The 21,249-nt window shown below is 36.7% G+C and overlaps 1 protein-coding gene across 12 annotated transcripts in view; it reads left to right on the top strand.

Annotated features, from left to right (window-relative positions):
* Positions 1–3,151: 3,151 nt before the first annotated feature.
* The window catches only part of SHC3 (SHC adaptor protein 3), a 59,574-nt gene continuing 41,476 nt past the window's right edge, over positions 3,152–21,249 (top strand). For 3 of the 12 annotated variants that reach the window (XR_010031245.1, XR_010031244.1, XR_010031242.1), the window contains exons 1-4: positions 3,152–3,931; positions 4,387–4,581; positions 5,840–6,001; positions 18,750–18,818. Coding sequence is in view for 8 of the 12 variants with exons in the window: in XM_063180643.1 (XP_063036713.1) it covers positions 5,462–6,001 (540 nt within the window). In the remaining 4 variants the exon portion in view is untranslated. The other 9 variants (XR_010031243.1, XM_063180645.1, XM_063180642.1 and 6 more) reach the window with 7 other exon arrangements.

The following is a 21,249-nucleotide window of genomic DNA, read 5'->3' as shown; positions in this document are numbered from 1 at the left end:
CTCCTGAACATTGTTTAGGGTCTGCTTCTGGTTAAAAATATAAGCATCTGCTCAAAAATTTGTAGGCACATTTGAGACCTTGATTTTATACTTCACTGATGTAATTTTAGGTGGAAGTTGCTCATTAATGATTAATAATCACTGATCTTGAATAGTAATATTTTCAACAGTATGATTTTCCAGAGAAATAATTTGCAAAACCAGATAATGCTCCCATTTCCTGGTGCAGCCCACCCTTAGCAATAATGTTGCCACGGAAACAGCAAAACTCTGATCCAGTGAAAGAACAGGAGTGAGGATGAAAGGGAGATGGGGGCAATTTATAGTTTTTTGGTTTTTTTTTTTTGGTTTTTTTTTAATAAATTAACTAGAATTCGTTAGAATAGTTTTGGTTTCAGGTTGTGTTATTTTTGGGAAAGGGGGTGTTCCTTGATTTTGGGTTGGTTGGTTGGTTGGTTGGTTGGTTGGTTGGTTGGTTGGTTGGTTGGTTGGTTTTTCTGTGATGGGAAGATGGCACCCTTTACCTACATGCCTTCAGGTTTTTTTGCATAGGACAGTAAGCTGAGATTGAACTCAGTATGGAAAAAAAACCTAAGCAATGTGAGCCCAGTCCATGCTTTGATTCCTGAAAAATGTTTTGAAGTAGAAGTATATAGTCCTGCCACTGAACAGGAAGTACAGTGCCTTTCAATAATTCTTGCCCCCCTTGAAAACACAGTAGGATGTAACTGGGCTCTGTGTGCAGGTAGATCAGAGAAACAGAGGAATACAGAATATGATATGTTAAGTATATACAAACAGAACATATAGAATTATTTGGCAATTTAGTTTTTAAAATTAAAAATTCTTATTTTTAATTAAAATTTAAAATTAAAATTCTTAATTCTTAAGAAGGTTAGATCATAATGCCTTTTAGCTTATCCTGATGTTATCTTGCTTTTCTTTTAACTACACCATCTAAGCTGGCTGCACATAAAGAAGGCTGAATTAGGCTGATTAATAAATAGATGGGTAAGAGATTTCTGATATAAGTCTATCTCGTGTTGTGCAAAGAATGCTGATATTTTCTTAATTATCCAATGAAGAAATGTCCCCACAGGATATTAGAAATCATTGTATTATAGAAATGCTATATTTTTATTTGAGGAATTGACCATTTTTTGATATTGAAGATTCACCAGGAACAATTACTAAAGCAGATCATTAACACTTGTGTCCATCATATTACAATGTAAGGAATAGCATCCTGTTTGCTGATGGCTTAATGTTACATCATACCAATAGTAATTGTTTAGGACTTGTCATAAGGAGGAATGTTAACTATGATGCTCTATGGCTATGTTTTGTGAAGTATTAAAACTCTTAGCAACATCTATATTTATGCTTGTCTGACAGTCAGTATTTCTTATAATTTTGCTAACCTAAATTCCATTTGGAGGGTTTTTTTGGTCCAAAAGTTAAGGTCTTTCTCATTTGTCCTAAATTCAGTTTAGCCTGCAAACAATGTTACTGCTACCGGGCGACAACTCTGAAAATGCAAATATTTCAGCAGAATTTCAACAGTTTCTAGCACTTATTTGTTGTAGAGTACATACTTGACCACAGCGTGTTACTGGAATGAGGTATTTTTGCCGACTCTGATCATATGTTTAATATTTCTTTGAATATGATCACTGAAAGTCAAATCTTTGCATTCTGTAAAGTTTTTTACTATAGGTTGGGGAACATAGTTGTGGTATTTCCTGTGTTTCCTCTTTATGGTGGTCGCATCATCCTATTTGGTTTGGCTTGTGCATTGGCAATATCTCCTACGTTTGCAGCAATTTAAAGCCATTTAAACCTCAGCAAAATGTACGTTCTCTAATCATGCCCCCAGCAAAATTTCTTTTCTTACCCTTTGTTGTTGATAAAAATTAGTATCTTCTGACATACAGGCTGCAGAGGTAGCTTGGATATAAAAGTAACAAGGTGGCAGCTAAGAATAAGCCCCTAAGAGCCACTTGGCGGAAGAAAAGGACATGAAACAAGAACTGAATTAAAGCTGAAAAAAACAACAGGAAAAAAGATCAGAAAAGAAAGAAGGGTCTAAGAGCCAAAATTACCAGTACTTTGTAAGAAATGCTGCATTTTGTCAGAGGCAGTGTACACCCCCTCCCTGTGTATCTATTTCTAGGGTTGCATACTATTTTTCATTTTTTGACATTGAATTTCCACTTGCCATTTTATTACTGGGTCGACAAAGGAGTAATTGTTCCATGGCCATTTATTAATCATGTTGTAGTGTCTGGCTCACAGGCCTGCAAAAAGAAAAAGGAAAAAAAAAAGGTTCATTTTCAACCTGGTTGAAATTCAACATGCTGACTTAGCACAGGTTGCTGAATAGAAGTAAGAAAAAACCAGTGCTCTGAATGTCTTGCTGTCTTGCAAGATAATAGCGACAACAAGCTTGTTTAAGGCAGGCATGTTAAAGTCAGTGTGCAAACTCCAGACACAATGCTGGAAATACAGAAGACATTATAAATGCTCTGGCAATAGCTAGAATGAGCTAGATCCTAATTTATATTGCAGTTTATGCCTATTACACAGTCTCCTAATTTCACTCATTATTTCCTGGAGCTGGATTTGAACCTGCTGCCTGCAGGGCAAAATTATGTACTGTTTCTAGTCCCTGGAACTATAAAAGGCACGGTTTTGAAATGTTCAGGTCTCCTACCCTAGGACTGGATTTGGAAGGGAGATAGTTTCCTGATCAGACACTGAAATAGGCACTGGATTTCAAGCACTGGGTAACTCAGTGGCTTCTACTCCTCTGCAGTGTCTAATGTCAGATTTACAGTAGTGCTCTGCATCCAATGGATGCCTTGCAAGCATTTCTCTGTCCACTGAAAGTTTCAAAATTAGACCTTTTGCTGGTGGTCTAGGAAGCTTTCATCCTCTAGCTTTCCCTTTGCCTACCATTCCCTGGAGTGATGATCATACTGTCTTTAAATATCTACTGTGCTAACAGGGTAAATAAGGGAGAAATAAGTATATGCAATTTTTTTTCAAGAAGAGCTTTGGGTTTGTTTTTGTGGTTATTTTTATGGGAGGGTTTGTTGATTGGGCGGGTTTTTTGTTTGGATTTTGTTTGTTTTTTGTTGTGGGGGTTTTTGTTTGTTTGTTTTGTTTTGTTTTTGTCAGAGGTCTCTGAAGACAAACCTGTAAAATCTGTGAATCTGCGGGTGAACAGAGAGCAATCGAATATCAAACGAAATGTGCACATTCATGTTCCTATGCTGGATGTAAATGAATTGGCTGAATGAACACAGTCGGGGAGAAACAGAGATCTGGCTCCGGTGTTTTCCTCACCTGCTACTCCTGTGGACACCCCAGGCATTTCTCTGGCAACACCCTGCCTTCCGCAGGGGCTTCACGACCCACTCCCATCTGCTGACACGCCGGCTTCATTTTCTGGCGTTGCAGCAAAAAAGGTGCCGCCTGTGCTGGAAATGGGATCTTCCACTATTTAGCAAGGCTTTGCTGAATGAGTCATCAAAGCCGGCTGGTATTGGCTGGGCTGGTGAGCACCCAAGGGATTGCCTGGCAGCGGCTGCGAGGCCTCGCTTCATTCACAGAAATGTGGGGATGCTAGCCAGCCCTTTCATTCACTCGCGCAGCATCTCATTCACATTTTGCAGTCCTGCTGGCCGCTTCTAATGAAGAGAGCCGTTCGGGAGCAGTAGGGTTTTCTGGGCAGTAGAGACACGTAAAAATAGGCTATCGTGTGTATATTTGCTGTTGCTGTGCTAGGAGGATGACGAGAGGAGTGAATGCTGTGAGGATGCTGTAGCAGGTTTGCAGCGTGGTGATGAAAGGCTCTTCTGCAGATCAGTAGAAAACTGCTTTACATTGACTAGGACATTGCCATTATTCATCACTGCTGGGATAAGAGGTGCTGACTTAATTCAGTATGTCATGAATATACTAATTAAATACCTGTATTTAAGCCAGCTGTTCCACTGTGTTTGCAGTTTGTACACTGCAGCCTTTAGTCGTGGGAGAAGGAAGGAATTCCATAGACTTTTTTCCTTTAAGATGTGCTGCAGTTAGTAATTTATTTTAAAAATTTGCACTATGCAACTTCTCTGGTCTGAATTTGTTTGTAATGCAGTGTGTTGTCCTACATAAAAAAAATGTTTCGCAAAGCAGATTAATTTATAGGAAAAAGCCATATGACTTGTGATGGGCATTGTATATCACAATGCTGTACACATTTGGATTTCTAAAGAAATTGCAGGAGGAATGAAATACCTGTTTTCTGCATGTTTTGCTACTTCTCCAGATCAAGTGTTTGTGACTGACATTAATTCTTAATAAAGGCTTTTTTTTTTTTTTTCCTCACTGCAGGGTGTCAGTTTGCTGCTACCTGGACGTTTTAATATTCTTTCAGGGTTTTTTCAGTTTTTCAGAATTGAACCAAACATTCCAGTGAATTGAAGACCCTCTTCATGTCTTTCTCCGGACTGAAAATCAGTTGTGAAAGAAAAAACGTCTATTAAGCCTGTTTTTGGACATCAGAAAAATACTTTTCTTCACACATAGGTACTTACGTAATTCCTGCATTAAAATAGAGTGCTCTTGTGAAGTAACAGGGAAGAAGGATTTATTTATCTGTTAAAATTTGAATACAGCAGTTTCTGTGAGGGACAGCATTGACAAAAAGGCACTGTTAGGCTGCTTTTGTAGAAAAAATGTATATATTCTTTAGTTCTGTTCATCTGTTCTGAAACCTTTAAGGTGTCTGTGTTCTGCTGCAGAGGCAGGAGAGGGGGATTATATGTATGCAAATATTATCCAGATATTTGCTGTCTAATTGTGATTTCTTTATAGATTCACAAATATGTGAGGTGGAAGAACATTTTAACAGATGAATAAAGTGTGGTGTTTCATAAAGGCTATTAATTCAGTTTTAAAGGTAATTGCCTTTGGTACTAAAAGGGTGGTGGGAGGGGATAGGAATTAAAGGTTGGGAGGAAGTATCTGTTTGAGAAGATAGGAAAAGGGAATTTGAGAATTGATTGGTGCTACTGTGCTGTAAGTGGGTGGATGTGGTTTTTTTTTTTCTTCTCTCTCCTTTTTTTTTGGCTACAGGAAGTGATTTGCAGTGTTCACAGCCTTTTGTTGAAAAGGGTCCTTCTCATTTGTGTGAGTCATGCTTTTGCTGTGAGCGAGTTGGCAGCTCTAAGCAGGACTGAGATCTCAGTCACAGAAAACTGTTACTTCACCCACCCTTAACAAGGAACCAAAAGAAATTTCTTAAATATATACAGTTTTTCATTTTTCCTTGTACTCTTTTTCTTTTTTACCCTAAACTCTTGTTAACCCTCCGTGCCGTTATGAATTGCTTGCTATGTTAGTGCAGGCATCTCCTGCATTGGCATCAGATTTGCCAGAACATATGCAGGAAAGCAGATAGAAGGGCATGCTTCAACGTACCAAGTATAACCGCTTCAGGAATGATTCTGTGACATCTGTTGATGATCTTATTCACAATTTGCCCATGAACAGCAAGGTCTCAGCAGTTGCTACAACTTCAGCTTCACCTTCGTACCTGGTCTCACCAGAGGTTCTCCGCAAGGACCAAGAAGATGGACCCAGCACCCTGTGTACCCTCATCCATAAAGTGTCCCACTTGAAACTCTCTAGCACGGGCAGCCTTTTGGGTATCAAAAACCTCTCCTCTGCAGTAAAGGAGCTTGCTGTCTCCAAATTGCAGGGAAGCTCGAGTGCTTCTAGTTCAGCAGCAGGGGCTTCAGACAACACATGTAACCTTCTCTCTGCCACTTCGTGTTCTCAGCAGGACGTGAGCAAGATGAGTATGGGGAAAAAAGCACGGTCAGAGGAAATGCACCTGGGAAGTGAAGATTGGAATCAAACTAGCAGTTTTGTCAATAAATCCTCTCGAGGATGGCTGCACTCGAGTGAGAAGATCCTGGGACCCGGTGTGACGTACATTGTGAAGGTTGGTCTGTTTTCTTCCATTCTCTGTTTTTATCAATGAAAAATTCTCTGTTGGTTTTGCTGACAGGATAGTCAGGCTGAAAGGATCTCTATTTGTATTTTTTTTTTTTTTTGGTGCATAATACATTAAATGTAAATGCAGGAAGGAAGGGTTGGGAAGCTGTGTTAATTTGTTACATTAAAGCAAACCTGCAAATATTGTTCTACAGCTGTATAAAAATCTTGTTCTTAAGATAAAAGCTGATTTGATCTGGGTTTTTTAGCCTTCTTCTGAATTTAGGTTTTCACTGTTATCTAGCATACTGTATATATCTTGGATACGTAGGCTTTCAATATGTCTGGTGCAATATACAGGAGGAAAGACAGACTCCTTGATGTGAGGAGAGCTGTTAATCATGCATGAATTTTTCAGTTTTAAGCACCTCTAAGGGCAAGTGTTTTTTTAAAGTGAAATGATATTTGAAATCTTAGAGCAGTAAGGCAGGGAGCTTATTCTGTTTCACAATTTGTTGTGGGTAGAGCAGGAAAATGCAGCTTGTTTTACATAATGAGCATTCAGCCACTTTAAGTGTTATTGCTCTTTTCAGTTCATTGATACAGCATGTCAAGAGCAGAGGATCTTAAGTTTATAGGGTAAACTTAATGTTTCTATATGCTTTGAAAATATTTTGAAACCACCTGTTAAAGTAGAGCCACCAAGATAAGTGTATGTGCAGTGCTTTTTGTAGTTAGGCAAGAGTCTGGTAACACCTTTCAGCATAGTGTGCAGAAAGTATGACATTATGTCCAGAAAAAATGACATTATTGTCCAGAATTCATTCTTCAGTTGCCATATTTCATTTGCCAAGAGGCTTTTGTATCTTAAGTGTTAAACTGCTTTGCAGCAGGCTATTAATATTACAGGTCTATTTTTAGTGTCATCTTTTTTTAGGTGTAAGAGTCACAGGTGACTTTATTTCAGGATGCTTTAAAACTGAGTGACACCCTTGTTACTTAACTCTCACTGCTTTTTCTCAAGTCTTATTATCAAAAGCAGAGTGCATTTTTAGCTGTTGAGAGACTAGGAAGCAGTTTTCATTTCTTTGTGTTAGTGGTGATAATAGATTTAGCAGGTGGTGGTAGATTGAGTAAGTTGGCCAATTCAGAGCACTATTGAAATTGTGCTGTCTTTTTTACCACTCTGAAATTTACTGGGACTACAAAGGAGTCAGTGCTACCTTTCAAGCCACAAACTGCTGTTCTGTTACTCTTCAAGAAATGTCTCAGTAAAAAAAACCCCACTGATGCTAGACATAGTGGTCTTGAGACTCTGATGTCCTTCTGCACAGAAATACTCTGGTTAACAAAAGGTCATTTACCATTTTCACATTAGCTCAGGCAACTCAAACATTTTAGTTTTTATTTTGCATAGGATAGTACAAGCCCAATAATAACTGTGTGTATACACTACTGCTGTTAGTTTTACCTGAAGTGATCATTATGAAAAAGAACACACACAGCATTGAATTTCTTAATCCATTCAGCAGTTTACCTTCTATATGCTAGAGGAAGCTGATATTTTTGAATTGAAAAGAGAATTAAAGTTATACAGAAGTAGACTAACATTTACAGTTAGTAATTTACCCATACCTAACTGAGATAGTAGAATGAATATTAATTAGTGCAATTGATGTTGGGTACATGAAAGTGTATTTATACACACTGTGTATATCACAATTTTCAAAATCAATCAAACAACTTACTTTTAGGTGTTTGTTAGTAGTTTATTAGTCATCAAAATATATGAAATTTAATTTATTCTTTCTGTTAAAAAAATAGGATTATTAACTTTATGGTTTCTGGCATAAGAATCACAGAACAGTTCTCTAAATGTAAAAACAAAGATTGAAAATAGATACCAAAATAAGTGGTTAATGAATGAATGAATGAAAATAAACTGGTCCTGATTAGTTCCTAATTTGCCTGCTTATTAACTATCTCAGTTTTCCTTGGCAACTGCAGCATTCATATGGATAAGAATAGAAGTGCAGTTCCCAAATCCTTAGACATTGTTTGCTACCAAGGCTTTTATCCAATCAGACCATCAAATCAATACACAGATAATGTATACTGAGGGGAAACATTCCTTGGATACCTCATGGCTATACTGACTGTCTGGGGGACTCGTACCATGTTTAATTAGTACCATATGCCTTTCAGAAAATTCCATATGCCATTTGTTAAATGAGAAAAAAATTTGATTTGTTGTTAACCAGCAAAGCCTTTTTTTTTTTGGGCAAATGTGCACCGGGTTACAATTTTCTCATTAATCCACATTTAAAGGAGAAAATTTGTCATGGGACAGAATTAGTTGTAACTACTGGGCAGTTTGATAGCTCACATTGGAATCTTCTGAAGCAAGAGACGCAAAATTCTTATGCGCAATATATGAAAAATCTGAAATTTCACTGCTGTTCCCACATTTTTGGATATTACTCATTTTAAAAATTGGGAGTGTAACTCTAATGCTTAAAAAGGCTGCAGGTTTGTGGTAAACTGTAGCTATATTCTGATCTCCGTGGTCTGCTGCAATGGAATTGTTTTCAACCATAAAAGTGCTGGTGCTTTCTCAGTCTTTTTCTCCCTGTGAATTTCCTGTTGCATTTTTATATGTTGTAACATAAAATGTTTCACAAAAGCAACCTCAAAAAGCATTTTAGCGATGAATTAGACAATGACCATAACCATACTGGGGATATAAAGTAGTCAGGTACTGATATCATACTTAATACTACTGCTGGACTGTTTAACAAATAATGAATTAATGGAAAAAAAAAAAGAAGGCAATAGTTTGCTGTGCTGGAAGTCTTTAAAGAGCCCAGTGTTTTCCCTATAGTGGGACTGATTACTGCAGGGAGAGATTATATGTCTTCATGTTGTCAGAAAAACAAAGACATAGAATAAAAACAGTGTAAAAAAACCTGAGTAATGCAACAACAGTTAAATGTTTCAATGTATTCTGTTGTTTCAAATTATAAATATCTACTTATGAGTATCACTGGCTAATATTATAGACGATTTGGAGTTTGTTTTATTTAAATGTGAGCACAAAAGTCAAGAGGCAAATGCATTTTTGTCTTCAGGTAACTTGTGGCTGGATTTTGTAACAAGTGTCAATGAGTTTAAAATACTGTTGTTCAGCAGTTCAAAACCAAATAAACCCAAAATACTGTAAAATTTTATATATCTATATGAAGTGTATCTGAAAAAGCCAGTAAGACTTAAAGCCAACACAGTAGTATAGAACAGACCTGAGTAAATCTAGTGTTAAAAACCAGAGAGAAATATAGTATCTAAGAGAGAGGAAGGAGGAACTATTTAATCCAAAAGAATCACTGCAAGTCAGGCAAATAATATTTCAATAAAAAGGACATTAAATTATTATTATATTTCAATATAAAGGACATTATTCTTATTATAGCAAAGTATTCAAAGAATATAATCCTAACTGATATTATTTCTTACATATTCTAACACTTTTCATTCTTTGTGAGTAAATAACAACAGTTTATATCTGATGTAGAAAACAGACATCATTGTGAAGCTGTTCAAACACATCACCAAGTAAAGGCTACAGTTCTGCAAGCATTCCTGCATGACACTGTTTACAGGAGCATTCTCATTGAAATAATTGAGGCTACCTTTCTACACTGGAAGTTAAGTGTGCTCAGGGATGAACTGGATTGCTGAGTCTCTTCAGTGGCTAACCCATACTGCAAAGCACAGCCTTAAATAGAGCTAACAGAGTGGAAACTGCATCATATGTCGCCTTCCCCTAGAATACTTCAGGGCTCTTTGGAAAAATGTTTCTCTTTTTATTTTTTTTTCCTTTCTGTTGTAGCCAGAATTGATTTGCTCTCACTAAAAAAAACCCCAAAAAACATTACAGCAAAGCTTTTTCATTTCTCTTTCTGGTTAAAATTATCTTCTTTAGAGAAAAAAAAATTGCAAGTTTGTTTCCTTTAACTTAATTTCAACTTTTGTCAATCAAATTGAGGTGATGCTGTTGGTTAATCACTGATCATTTGGCATGGCCTGACTAAAAACCGCAAACCATAGTCCTAGAGCATCCTGTTTGTAATAAGATTTATATGTTTAAGAAATGTGTTGTGTGTTTCAACCATATGGTAATAATAGAACACTGACTTTTTACTTCAGAGTCTGCTAGCCTCAACCCGGGTACACAAACAGTGCTAACAAAGACTAATGAAACTGGCTTATCGCTGTGGGTTTTAAAGCTGCATGCATGCAGATTAGGGGAGAGAGAAGTAAATGACAAATACAGCATTGGTTTAAGTAATTAATCTCTCCTATTTTACCATATTCCTGAGAGATCAGTTAGTATCCTTTCCATTTTCCTTCACTGTTATTCGAACTATGAAAGAAGGATGTTGATGCCTGTTGCTCTGCTGAAAACCTTTCTTTTGATCCTCATGGGCCTGAACTACTGTGGGTCTGTTGTACAGCCCAATAATAGGTAAAGAGCATTTCTCACAGAAATTACATCAGATTCTATGAGCAGAAATCAGAGAGTCTTTAATTATAATATTATTCTAATTACACAAATCAAGTACTATTACTGTACATTTGCACCCCATTTTTCTTTCTGCAGAAGGCAAAGCACATATTGATTTCAGAGTTGAAGGATTCAGCTGTCAACATGAATGTCTGTTCTCCAGTACATTCAGACGGTTTGCATGGAGTATTTTTGTTTAAAACAAAAATTATATTCTTACTAGTTATTTATCCTGCTAGTTATGTATGTCCTACAGTTTTAAAATCCCTAGATGAATTTAGCTGGTCAGTGTAGGAGGTAAAATTGCATTCAGGCAGAATTCCTTCTCTGTTTTTCCTTGGAAATTGGACTGTTTTTTTCTTTATTTGTCTTCCAACAATGTTTATAGTAAGAATATCATGTGCCCAATGTAAATATCTGCCATTACAAACACAAAGAGAAAACACAGATGAATCAAGATCTTCAGTGAAAACTCATGCCCTTCTGTGCTGCTGGAGACAAGGCATTCCTTTGTCCCAGTGACAGGGTGTTTTTCTCCCCTGGCCAAAGAGAAATCTTGTCTCCAGTAACCCAACTGGAGCTATACTTGTGCTGCAGCCTGGCTTCATTTTACAGCTGAAAGTTCAAGTGAATGCACAAAGTATCAATATTAAATTTTCTTGTTTACAGTGAGAAAAAGCTTGGATCTGCTTTGGTGTAGTGTCAGAGACAACCAGCCTTCCCAGCTACTTATGCTTTTTCAAGGTGATTTACTTCCCCATGTTTCATTTGTTATGAAACAAATTTCATAGAGGAAGAGGGGTTCAGTATTGCTTCTCTGCAATTCTGAATAGTCGTGTAATACTAATTTCATTTGAGCCTATATGTTTATGACAAAATGTAATGCAGCTCTACCTTTGTGAGCTGCAGGCAGGTCTGAGGCAGAGCCTGTCCATTTGAGTTGTGATGGGAATAATGATGGGACTCGGTGCAAGCACATTTCCAGTCATCCCTTGTTTTTCTGGAGGGATTAGGCGCAATTCAGCCAGGATAATCTGGAATGTTTATTTATTAAGTTAGATATTCTCCTTGGTTTTCAAATGAGTTTTCATAGGGCCAGCTGAGATTTCAGTCTCAAAAGGCTGAACCAGACAATCCAAGTCAGAGCTAAAAGTTCAAAGACTAAAAAATCTATGTCTGAAATTAGACAGAAATGGTAGTCAAAGCGATTAAAAAAAAATAGACAGGATATAGGGTGACACAAAGAAAAATGTGAGCAAGAGAGAAAAAGATGTCTAGAATTTTTTCCCCCCTACAGCACCATCACAGTGGATTTACTGCTACAGGTATTTTTTTAAATTTAGGGGTTTTTTTACCTCAGAATAGATCCTGAAATTAGAGACATAAGTTGAACAAATACCTTAAATAACAAGGACATGACCAAAAGAGAGAGATTTTATCTTAAGATGTTGTCTAAGCCTGCTCAGCACCATTTCCATCCTTTGGATATAATTGTTGTACTAAGATACCTTTATTTACATTTTTGGCTCTTACTAATTTAGGAATTGTACAAGGAAGAGAATGTCTCATGGGACAGCAACATCTTTCCTGGCTGACATTTGACACTTCTTACTTGTGATAAAGTGATTAAGAAGCATAATAAGAAACAGGATTGTCTCTTTTTTATGGATGAGTTGCTTTCATGAACCCCAGGACATTTTAGAAACACCTGTCACTTCCCAAAGAGTTGGAATGTTTCAGAAACGCTGCCTTTGTCACTGAATGTAGGGGCCATGTTTTGTGACCACATGTTGAACGCAGATGCTGTTCTTCTGCTAACATTTTTGATAGATTAATTGTGTGGAAAAGCTAAGCAGCAAGTGCTAAGTAACTGGAAACATTTTATGAACTCTCTCTTACAATGTATTTACTTCTGCCAAGGAAAGAAAAGATAGAAAACATGGAAAGGCAGGGCTGCTTGGTATTGGGCACCTACTGGGATCTGCAGGTGCCAGTTCTGAGCTGAGCTGGCCGTGGGAGTTTCAGGAGTGGTGGTAAAAAGGGGTCTCAAGCCCCTGCTTGGGGCCATTGGGGACCTGGTGTTGCCCCTGGCCTCCCAGAGCTGCTCTGCTTCTTCACTGCTTTTATGCTGCAAGGAAACCTTCCAGAGATCTTCACTATTTAAATCCAGCCTTGAAAATTTCTCCCCTTATCCCTATTTTCTGCACAGTGGGAGTTATCTTTAGGGCACTTTTTCTGAGAAAACAGAAAACTATAGCTTCAGCATAGGAGAGTTAAATATTGATAAAGACTCAGAAAAAAGAACTGGTTTAATTGCTGAACTCTTTTGATGAAGAGCAGAGGTACATATGGCACTCACATAAAAAGGAACTCCCTCTCCCTCCGTGCATGTTTTGGATTTTCAATTTAAACAGTGACAGGTCCTTCCTACATCACACCTCCAAATGCACAGTTTAGAAAGGAGAACAGTATATGCATTTCAGATACTTAACATGGGTTTGTGTTTGGCATACTGGAAAAGCACCTGTTAGATCTTTTGTCGTCTGAATCTGTGCTTTAATGATACTCCTCATCAAGAAGTTCAACTTGCTAATGATCCTCTTACTCTCTAATGACTGAGGAAGAGCAAGTTCATTAATAGCTAAATATATTTATAGCGTCCATATTTACAGTTTCAAATGTCTAATTATGATTTCCAGCTATTGAAGCATATTGTTTTGGCTGCAGAAGTTTTTGTGTGTTTGTGTTAAAGGAATTCTGATGCAGAACATAAGCTGCTGGAACTAATCTGCATGGTGCTTTGAAGGGAAGTATATCTTAGTGGATATTCAAGGTAGTAGCAAAACAGTCTGGAAAGTGTTCACTGAATTAAAGTATGCAGCTGTGAAAATGAAGCAATTCATCTGTGCTGCTGCAGTGCATACTCTAAGTGGTTCACACTGCAATAATTGCATTCACTGTTATTATGTACTTTTAAAATTAAATGTAAAAAGCGTAGAACTAAACCTTGTGGGTTTTTTCCTCAAATGTAGCTTTTTCTAAGGGAAATTTTTGTCCCATACAAAAAATTGAGCCTTAATATAGAATGTGTTTACATTTAAAATAATAGAATAAATCACTGTCCAGTGTGAGCTTCTGATTCTAACATTGCTGAGGTTTTGCATGCAAAAGCATTTATCTGTAAGGTAAGAAAATAAGAAATATTGTTCATGCAAAGCAACTGATATAGGATTTTTCTGAAATCTTGTGAAGGCTCTGTTCATTTAGCATCTCTACTGCATAAATATTTTTGGGCATGATGTTAACAATCTTATTTCATCCACCTGCAAGTAAGAAATAAGAAAAAAGTATTTTATTTGAAGGTGTTTTGTTTTCAACCCCATTTGAGATGGAGATGAGAAAATTGTCAGAAGGGAAATTTGTTTCTCGCTTATATCTTTCCCCTCTCAAGCAAGAAATGAGACCTCAGAGTTGACTTAAGAAATTGCTTTTTGAGATAAGATATCTTCTTCTTTTCCTAGCTAAATCTTTTGCCTTTTTTAAGAGAATCTGAGTCCTTACTGTTGAGTTGATTGTGAGATGCTGCCAGAATGCTTTCACAGGGTAAGACAATTCATAGAAAGGGTTGGCTATCATTTACCACTTAAGAATTGTTAGTCTGAATATATAGACACATATAATCTATTTTTGCTACAGAAACAAGTTAATGTACAAGAGGAAATAGGAAGGTGTTGGCCAGAGTTGGAGGTATTCTTGGGAGAACTGCGTTCTCATCCATTGTTGTAGAAGCAGACCACCTGTTTTCAAGAGGAGTGCAATTGACAGTCATATCCATCATCACTTCTACTAGTATGAAAGCTCTCTTGGTTTACTTGCCTCATGGAGGATTTTATTATGATAAATTTACACTGAGTGGTTGAGGCTTATCTTTAGTTGAACCCCAAAGAAGATTTTCTTTTCCATTTGCACTTAATCAATCCTTACCTAGAGTTTTCCATCTGGATTGGAACATGCATTCTTTAAGGAGGAAAAAACCTTTGCGGGAAATATTGATTCACTGCAAAGCTCTGTACATGATTACTTACCGATATAAAAATTACCAACTGCAAAAGTATGAAAGCACGGAAGAGAGCCTTTCTGTTTTTCATGGCAGCATATGTTTATGACACATTTTTGGTGCCGGATTCTGATAGTGTCTAAATATAGGGCCTTTTCCTCATTCAGAACAAGGCTGCCAGATCTTCTTTCATGCAGGATTGCTGCTTCCACAACCAGGTTTGCTGTTCTACACATAGCAGGAAGGCACAGGGCAGAGGTACAGATGGGGGGCTTTGGCATATCCTGCTAGAGCACAGTCACCAGGTGCCCCCAGAGACCTGCTTTTATGTCTGGAGGTATGTCTTGCCCCAAGGGGAGGGAAGGACAGGAGGCTGTGGCATGGCTGGGAGAGCATATTAGCTAAGCACCCATGTTAGCTAAGATTTTAATATGGTGTTACATGATACTTAAGCAGATGATTTAAAGGCAAATGTATTTATATTCCAAACTATTCAGAGTTTTCAGAGAAACTGAAATCTCTAGCAGCTTACTTAAAACTCTGTGACTAGTGCTTATGAAAATTTACTTCTCTCTGAATATCTAGCCTTGGTTCTGCCCACAGCTTTTTCTAATATTATAACTTACTCTACATTAGAAATGTCACAGAACAAATTTTCCATTCCATTCTTCTACTGAAAGTGCCTAGGTAAACTAGCATAAATGTGAATGGTTTTGTGCATGCAGGACCTCCTTTTAACCACACTGCTCTGTGTTAAGCTGATGGTAACCAGCATTTTCAAAGGCTGCCTCTTCTGCTCATCAAATGCTTTGTATTTTCAACAACACCTGAAGTGAGAGGGTGTCCCGCAGACTTCTGTGATGCCAGAGCTTGGGGGAGATGTTTGCCGTGATAATGGCAGGACAATGGTTCTCCACCTACCAGGAAAGGGTTTCCCTGACATTTGACTACACCCTCTTAGCAATGGGCAGCTCTTAAGGTAAAAAAGAAAATGAAGAAAGAAACAAACTCCCACAAAATAAAGAAGTGAAGCCCTGCAAAACAAGAAACAAACAAAAAAGCCCACAAACACAGAGAAAAAAGGGTTTTGCACATTGGACTGCAGTTCCTGCTAATCGTTCAGTCCAGAAAGATTTTCCAGATTCCCAGATCTATGTCCCAGTTGGGAAGCTGAGCCACATCCGTGGGTTAATGATGAGTATGATATTATAAGGTGCCTTTACATATACATTTTTTCAATATGGATGCAGTGCCTCTATATTTAAAAGATTTCAAGCGCTAGCTCAAGTAAATCATATAAATAATACACAACTACACTATGGTTTCCCTATGAAGTAAAGAAGCAAATGTATGTTTTGATAAGCTATCTTCCCTTTTTGTGGCCATGCCTTGCTGATTAGCAAAATTAAGTAATTTTGTGGTGCATGTCTCAGTCAAACTAGTAAGGTATTGAGGGTAATAAATGTTCTTGTAAAGCACAATTAAAAAACTAGAAAGCATTGTTTATTTTTCCCTAACTTAGTTAATTTTTTTAAAGGGAGCACTTTTTGATTACAGCTTAGACTTGTATTTTTTTTCTAGTTTCTAATAAATTTTTTTAAAAGAATTTTTGTGGATTTTTTTTTCTCTACTTCAGTGATTTAGAAAGTGGGTATTGTAAATTCAGTTAAACTATGAATTTAATCTAATATGATAGCAAAGGGATTGGAGGATAGAGTTTCATATTAATTTGCTGAAGAGAAAAATTCATTTTGTAAAATACTTATCAATCTTGCAGTCTCTGGCTATAGCATGGGCTACTTTTTGCTTGGGCTGCTTTTGTGGTTTTTTTTTTTCTTTTATTTTTTTTTTCCCTCTTCTCCTTTTCATACATCAGTATTGTTACAAAAAATCCTGTCTGTATCCACAGTTACATGTGGACAAACATACTATCTAGAAATCAAGTCATGGGCTGTTACTATTTTTGTACTATAGCCTGTTTGTTAGTGGGCATCTGGATTTGAATCTTAATATGATTTAGGGTAGATAGCAAACCTGAAAGTAATTTTTCAGTTTTGTGGTACATTGAGGAACTCCCAGTGCACATTTCACAAGCTCCTTTAGCTGTTAGTTGTGATACCTGAAATTCAAGGGAGCTATCATTTTGATGCATAAATAAATGTCTACTGCACTAGTAGCAATGGAACCTGAAATAAAAGCTATTATTTTTAAATAAGAGAGTCCTCAACCATAGTTAACTAGCACTAGTCAATTCATACTAACTACTTGTTTACTTCCATGGCATAATGTAATTCTGGACTCACTCTTTGGTGAATGAGAATAAAATGTAAAACAATAAAACCCTCAAAACCAAGCAAACCAATTCCCCCATCCTTTAAGAAATGGAAAGAAAGAAAATGTAGGCGTATGACTTGAGATACACATGAGAACCAGATGTGGCAAGTAAAAAGGTACTCACTTTTTCCCTTTTGCACATGCCAAGTAAAAGCAGAGCCCAAGCCCGTGGGTGAGAAAATTGCAGCGAATTGCCCAGCTTATTTTATTTCTATTTTTGAAACTTGGATCTCCATACAACACCCAGAACCTCAGGAATCAGAATCTAATTTTTGAGCCCCCAGGCTATTATCTGCAGCTGTGCAATGTTAGCGCATACTTTGGATACGTCAATATTTGAAGGCACAGGCTAATTTTTGTCTCGTAATACAATTGTATGTCTGTTTGCTGATGTAACCCTGTTATCTCTTACGTGACTTGTACAAGGTAGGTACAAGCTGCAAAGTAGTGAACCACTCAGACCTGATGGTGGTCATCTGGTTACACAGATTAAAATCAGTAAATCTCAATTTAGCAAGAATACCTATGCAGTTTTGATGAGCTAATGATACTCAGGTAGTTTGGATTCAGAGGTTAGGAATTCTTATTTTATTTGAGAGTAGGTGATTCTTATTTTGAGAGTAGGAATTCTTATTTTATTTGAGAGGGTAGATATGCTATGCACAAGGCAGACACTCATCTGCTAGACATGTATGTAGGTTGGACTGCTTCTGTGCTGTATGCAGCTACTTCCTGATGGAATAATAAAATAAGTCTTGCTACATTTTTATATAAGTATTTCTTGCTGTTGTTACTGCCACCTTCTCAGTCCAACAATGGAGAATTTCTTGTATTTTGAAGAGCTTGTTAGGAAGCACCAAACAAGGTTGTTCATATTTCTGGAGCAAGGGGTTTCTCTGACAGTGACTACTCTCTTTTCTTTCTTTTCTTTCTTTTCTTTCTTTTTTTCTCTTATTTTCTTTTTTTTTTTTTCTTTTTTTTTCTCTTGGCTCCAAGTACACAGATGCACTCAGCCAGCATTCGTGTCTGTTTCTGAGAAGTGTTGAGAGATCTCAATATCTTCTTTTACACAGGCTTCAGTTAAAAATTTTAGTTGCCATACAGGAATTTTCTGAAGAAGACAGGTACTTTAGGGAGTACAGAACAAGTCTTTGCATATGGGACAAACCAGAAATCTGAGACATATAGCCTTCTCTTACACTAACCTGCCAAAATTGTAACTAATAAGGATATTGGAACCACATGCAATGAGAGCTACATGGTACCACCGGTATGTGGCACTCTGCTTTCTGCAAGGTACTGTTTAGCATGCAAAGTGCTAGTTATGAATCTAAAACCTCTGAATGGGAAGGTATTCATTCATATGAAATATTTTTTTCCTTGGGACATAGTACCTTTCAGTGTACACAAGCTGGAAACTCATTCAAATATTGGAAAGCCAACAGAAAGCAGAATGTTTTCTGAGAAAGCTTGGAACTGGTAGTCCCAAATCCTCCTACTTCAAGGTGGGCTACTTCTCGATATATTTGGTTCCTGAGCAATGAGAAGGAGGATGATAGCAGGAGATCATAAATTTCACAGTGCACAGTAGCTGATTGGTTAGAATATACATTAAGTGCTGGGTGAAGAGGAGCTTTTTTTAGAAGTAGACTGTTTTATAACTATATTTTAAATGTTTCATGGAATGCCTAAAGCAAAAGATAGTGTTTCTTTTTAATCAGGGTATTTATTTGTTGAAATAAATGAATAATTTATTTCCTTGCTATCTTGGTTGTATGTCTTCTTTCTGTGGATCCTTGTCAGGTTGTACTTCAAATGGATATTTTTAGACAGCAGTGTTGGTCTTGGGGAATAATTGAAGCATAGCAGTAGGTGAGTTATATGTCCCTGTAGTTGGCCTTTGGACCTTTTGAATGTCAGTTTTTATAGTAATTTCGTTACTTGAAAACATGCCATGGTGATTAAGTGTTCGCATCTTTTCTCCCAGCAAATCAGTTGCCATCTTTGCATTGATCAGTCAGGAATACTGCAAGCCTTACTATGTTGTGTTCAGCTGTCTTTGTGATATACATAAAACAAGTACAGGGTAATTTTTCCATCTGACCTTCCTTCAGTCTGATCTTGTCTCTATTTTTGTTAATGCAGATCAGGTAGTGTGAATCAAAGGGGTCTGAATGCACGTCTTCTAAGTATGTTTATGGGTTTTTGTCTACTTATTCGTCTGTTTATTTTGACAGTGGCTTGTGTGCACATGTTTTTGTGTATTTATTTGCACGCCTGCATGTACTTGTCAAAATACCTTCCAGAGTTTGCTTCCAAAATGCTGGACCTGGTTCTCAAACTCGTGCAATTACTTTGTTTAAAAGACTTGAGGCAAATATAGGTAAGTGAAGGAACAAGTGCAATCCAAGGGTGTTTTATTATTCAGAGGTCTAAACTAACAGGTTGATGAAATAATGAACTTTCTTTAACAAAACATCGCAGTGGTACCTTTGAATAGTCATACCATTTATAGCATATTTAATTACAAAAGCATCTCATATGAAATAAATAATGGGGCAAAATTAATCTATTAAAGCATCCTGGACTAAAACAAAATGTCACAGAAAGAAAACAGGAAAATATTGATCATTGCTGTTTATTGGCATAAGTTAAATTATTCCAGCTGATTATCTCAAGTGCTGCTAAAGAATTTAATCTTCAAGAAAATGAAATCACCCTCTGAGATAATTAAAAATAACTTAATGGCTTAACTTCCTTCATCAGAGCATGAAAATGTAGTTGTATATGTTTTAAGTACCCAGGCAGAAGTATATGTAAAAAAAGTCATTTATTTGTAGTAAGATACAAGGATTGTCTAATTTTGCACTGATGGATGACCATTTGAGAGTATGATCTTAAGCTTGAAAGCTCCATGTTCCAGGATCTCTTTAGATGAGACAATTTTTCAAAAAAACATAGATTTGGAGATTTCTAAAATATTCTAGGAAATGGATCTTGAGATAACCCTTCTCAGAAACTGTGTGCTATAATAATGCAAGTTGAAACAATTTAATGTATAAGAGCCAGTTGATGTTCTAGCTAATTTTATTCAATGTTGTGATGATTTCATAGCATTTGATAGAAGTAAATTAAGTAATAGTGGATATGTGAAAACAAACTAGGTATTCCTTCAGCCTGTAAACATTTTATGACATACATGTTTGTATGGAAAATCTTAACTGAAATTCTACATATTACAGTTACTGATCCTGTCATTCTCTATTTAAAAGATTATCTATTCTGAAAAATAAAATTCCCAAACAGGAAAAATTGTGGCCTCACTTGATTTTTGCACCAGATTCATCCCAAATAGATTGTATTATGCTGTGAAGATAGAAAAACTGATATAAGAGCTGATATAAAAACACAATGCTACAATAGCATCATGATCATCCTTATCAGGCTCATGATGTAAAGACTCCTCCACAATTCCCCAGACTTTCAAAAGTCCAGTGTATGGCTAAGTACTTAACCTTCATGCAAAGATACATGGGTTATGCCTGTCATGAGGCAGTTTCTGCAAAGGCATCATCCAAGTATCTGACAAGAGCTTTAGCTCCAGTAGACTTTAGCATATGCAAGTTATGCCCACTTTTGGAAGCAAATCTAGAAGATTCACCCAAGTTTTTTCTCACTCCTAGTGATAGATGCTGTTGAATTTTAACATCTTTCATAACAGTACTCCCTTTTTTCCACAGAGATGCAGGGCAGAAATCTTGGTCAAAAGTCTGATGTTGTCTTAATATTAGCTGACCTTCATGTCATTCCTTTCTTGAATGACCCTGTTAAAGCCATTTCCCAGCATGGGTTATTAGTATATTGTATTAGCATTTTCCATCTTTTTACTACTATAATAAATGAAAATACTAAATCACATCTATCCCTGAAGTGTTTATTAAGAAATTTGGTTGCTGGTGTTCTTTTCAGCTTTCCCTGTTATAAGTTGCCTTTTCTGTTCTAATGAGACTTAGTTCTCTCCCTTTTAAATAACTTTGTCCTATTAACCAATACCAGATAAACGTCCTTTACCACACTTCCTTTCTCAATAACATTATTTTTTACTTTGATTGTACCTAAAGCGGACTGATTAAGATAGAAGAAGACAAAAAAAAAGCACAACAACACATAATAAATTATGTGTATTACAGTGACCCGGTTAAACACAAAACTACATGTTGAATGAAATGTGACACTTAAATAAAACAAAATGTTTATGGAACAAATCTGTGACATAGAACAGCATAATCACAACAACCTACTT

This window comes from Melospiza melodia, chromosome Z (genome assembly GCF_035770615.1).
Source record: "Melospiza melodia melodia isolate bMelMel2 chromosome Z, bMelMel2.pri, whole genome shotgun sequence".
In the NCBI taxonomy this organism is placed as follows: domain Eukaryota; kingdom Metazoa; phylum Chordata; class Aves; order Passeriformes; family Passerellidae; genus Melospiza; species Melospiza melodia.
This window is presented reverse-complemented; position numbering and strand designations above follow the sequence as displayed.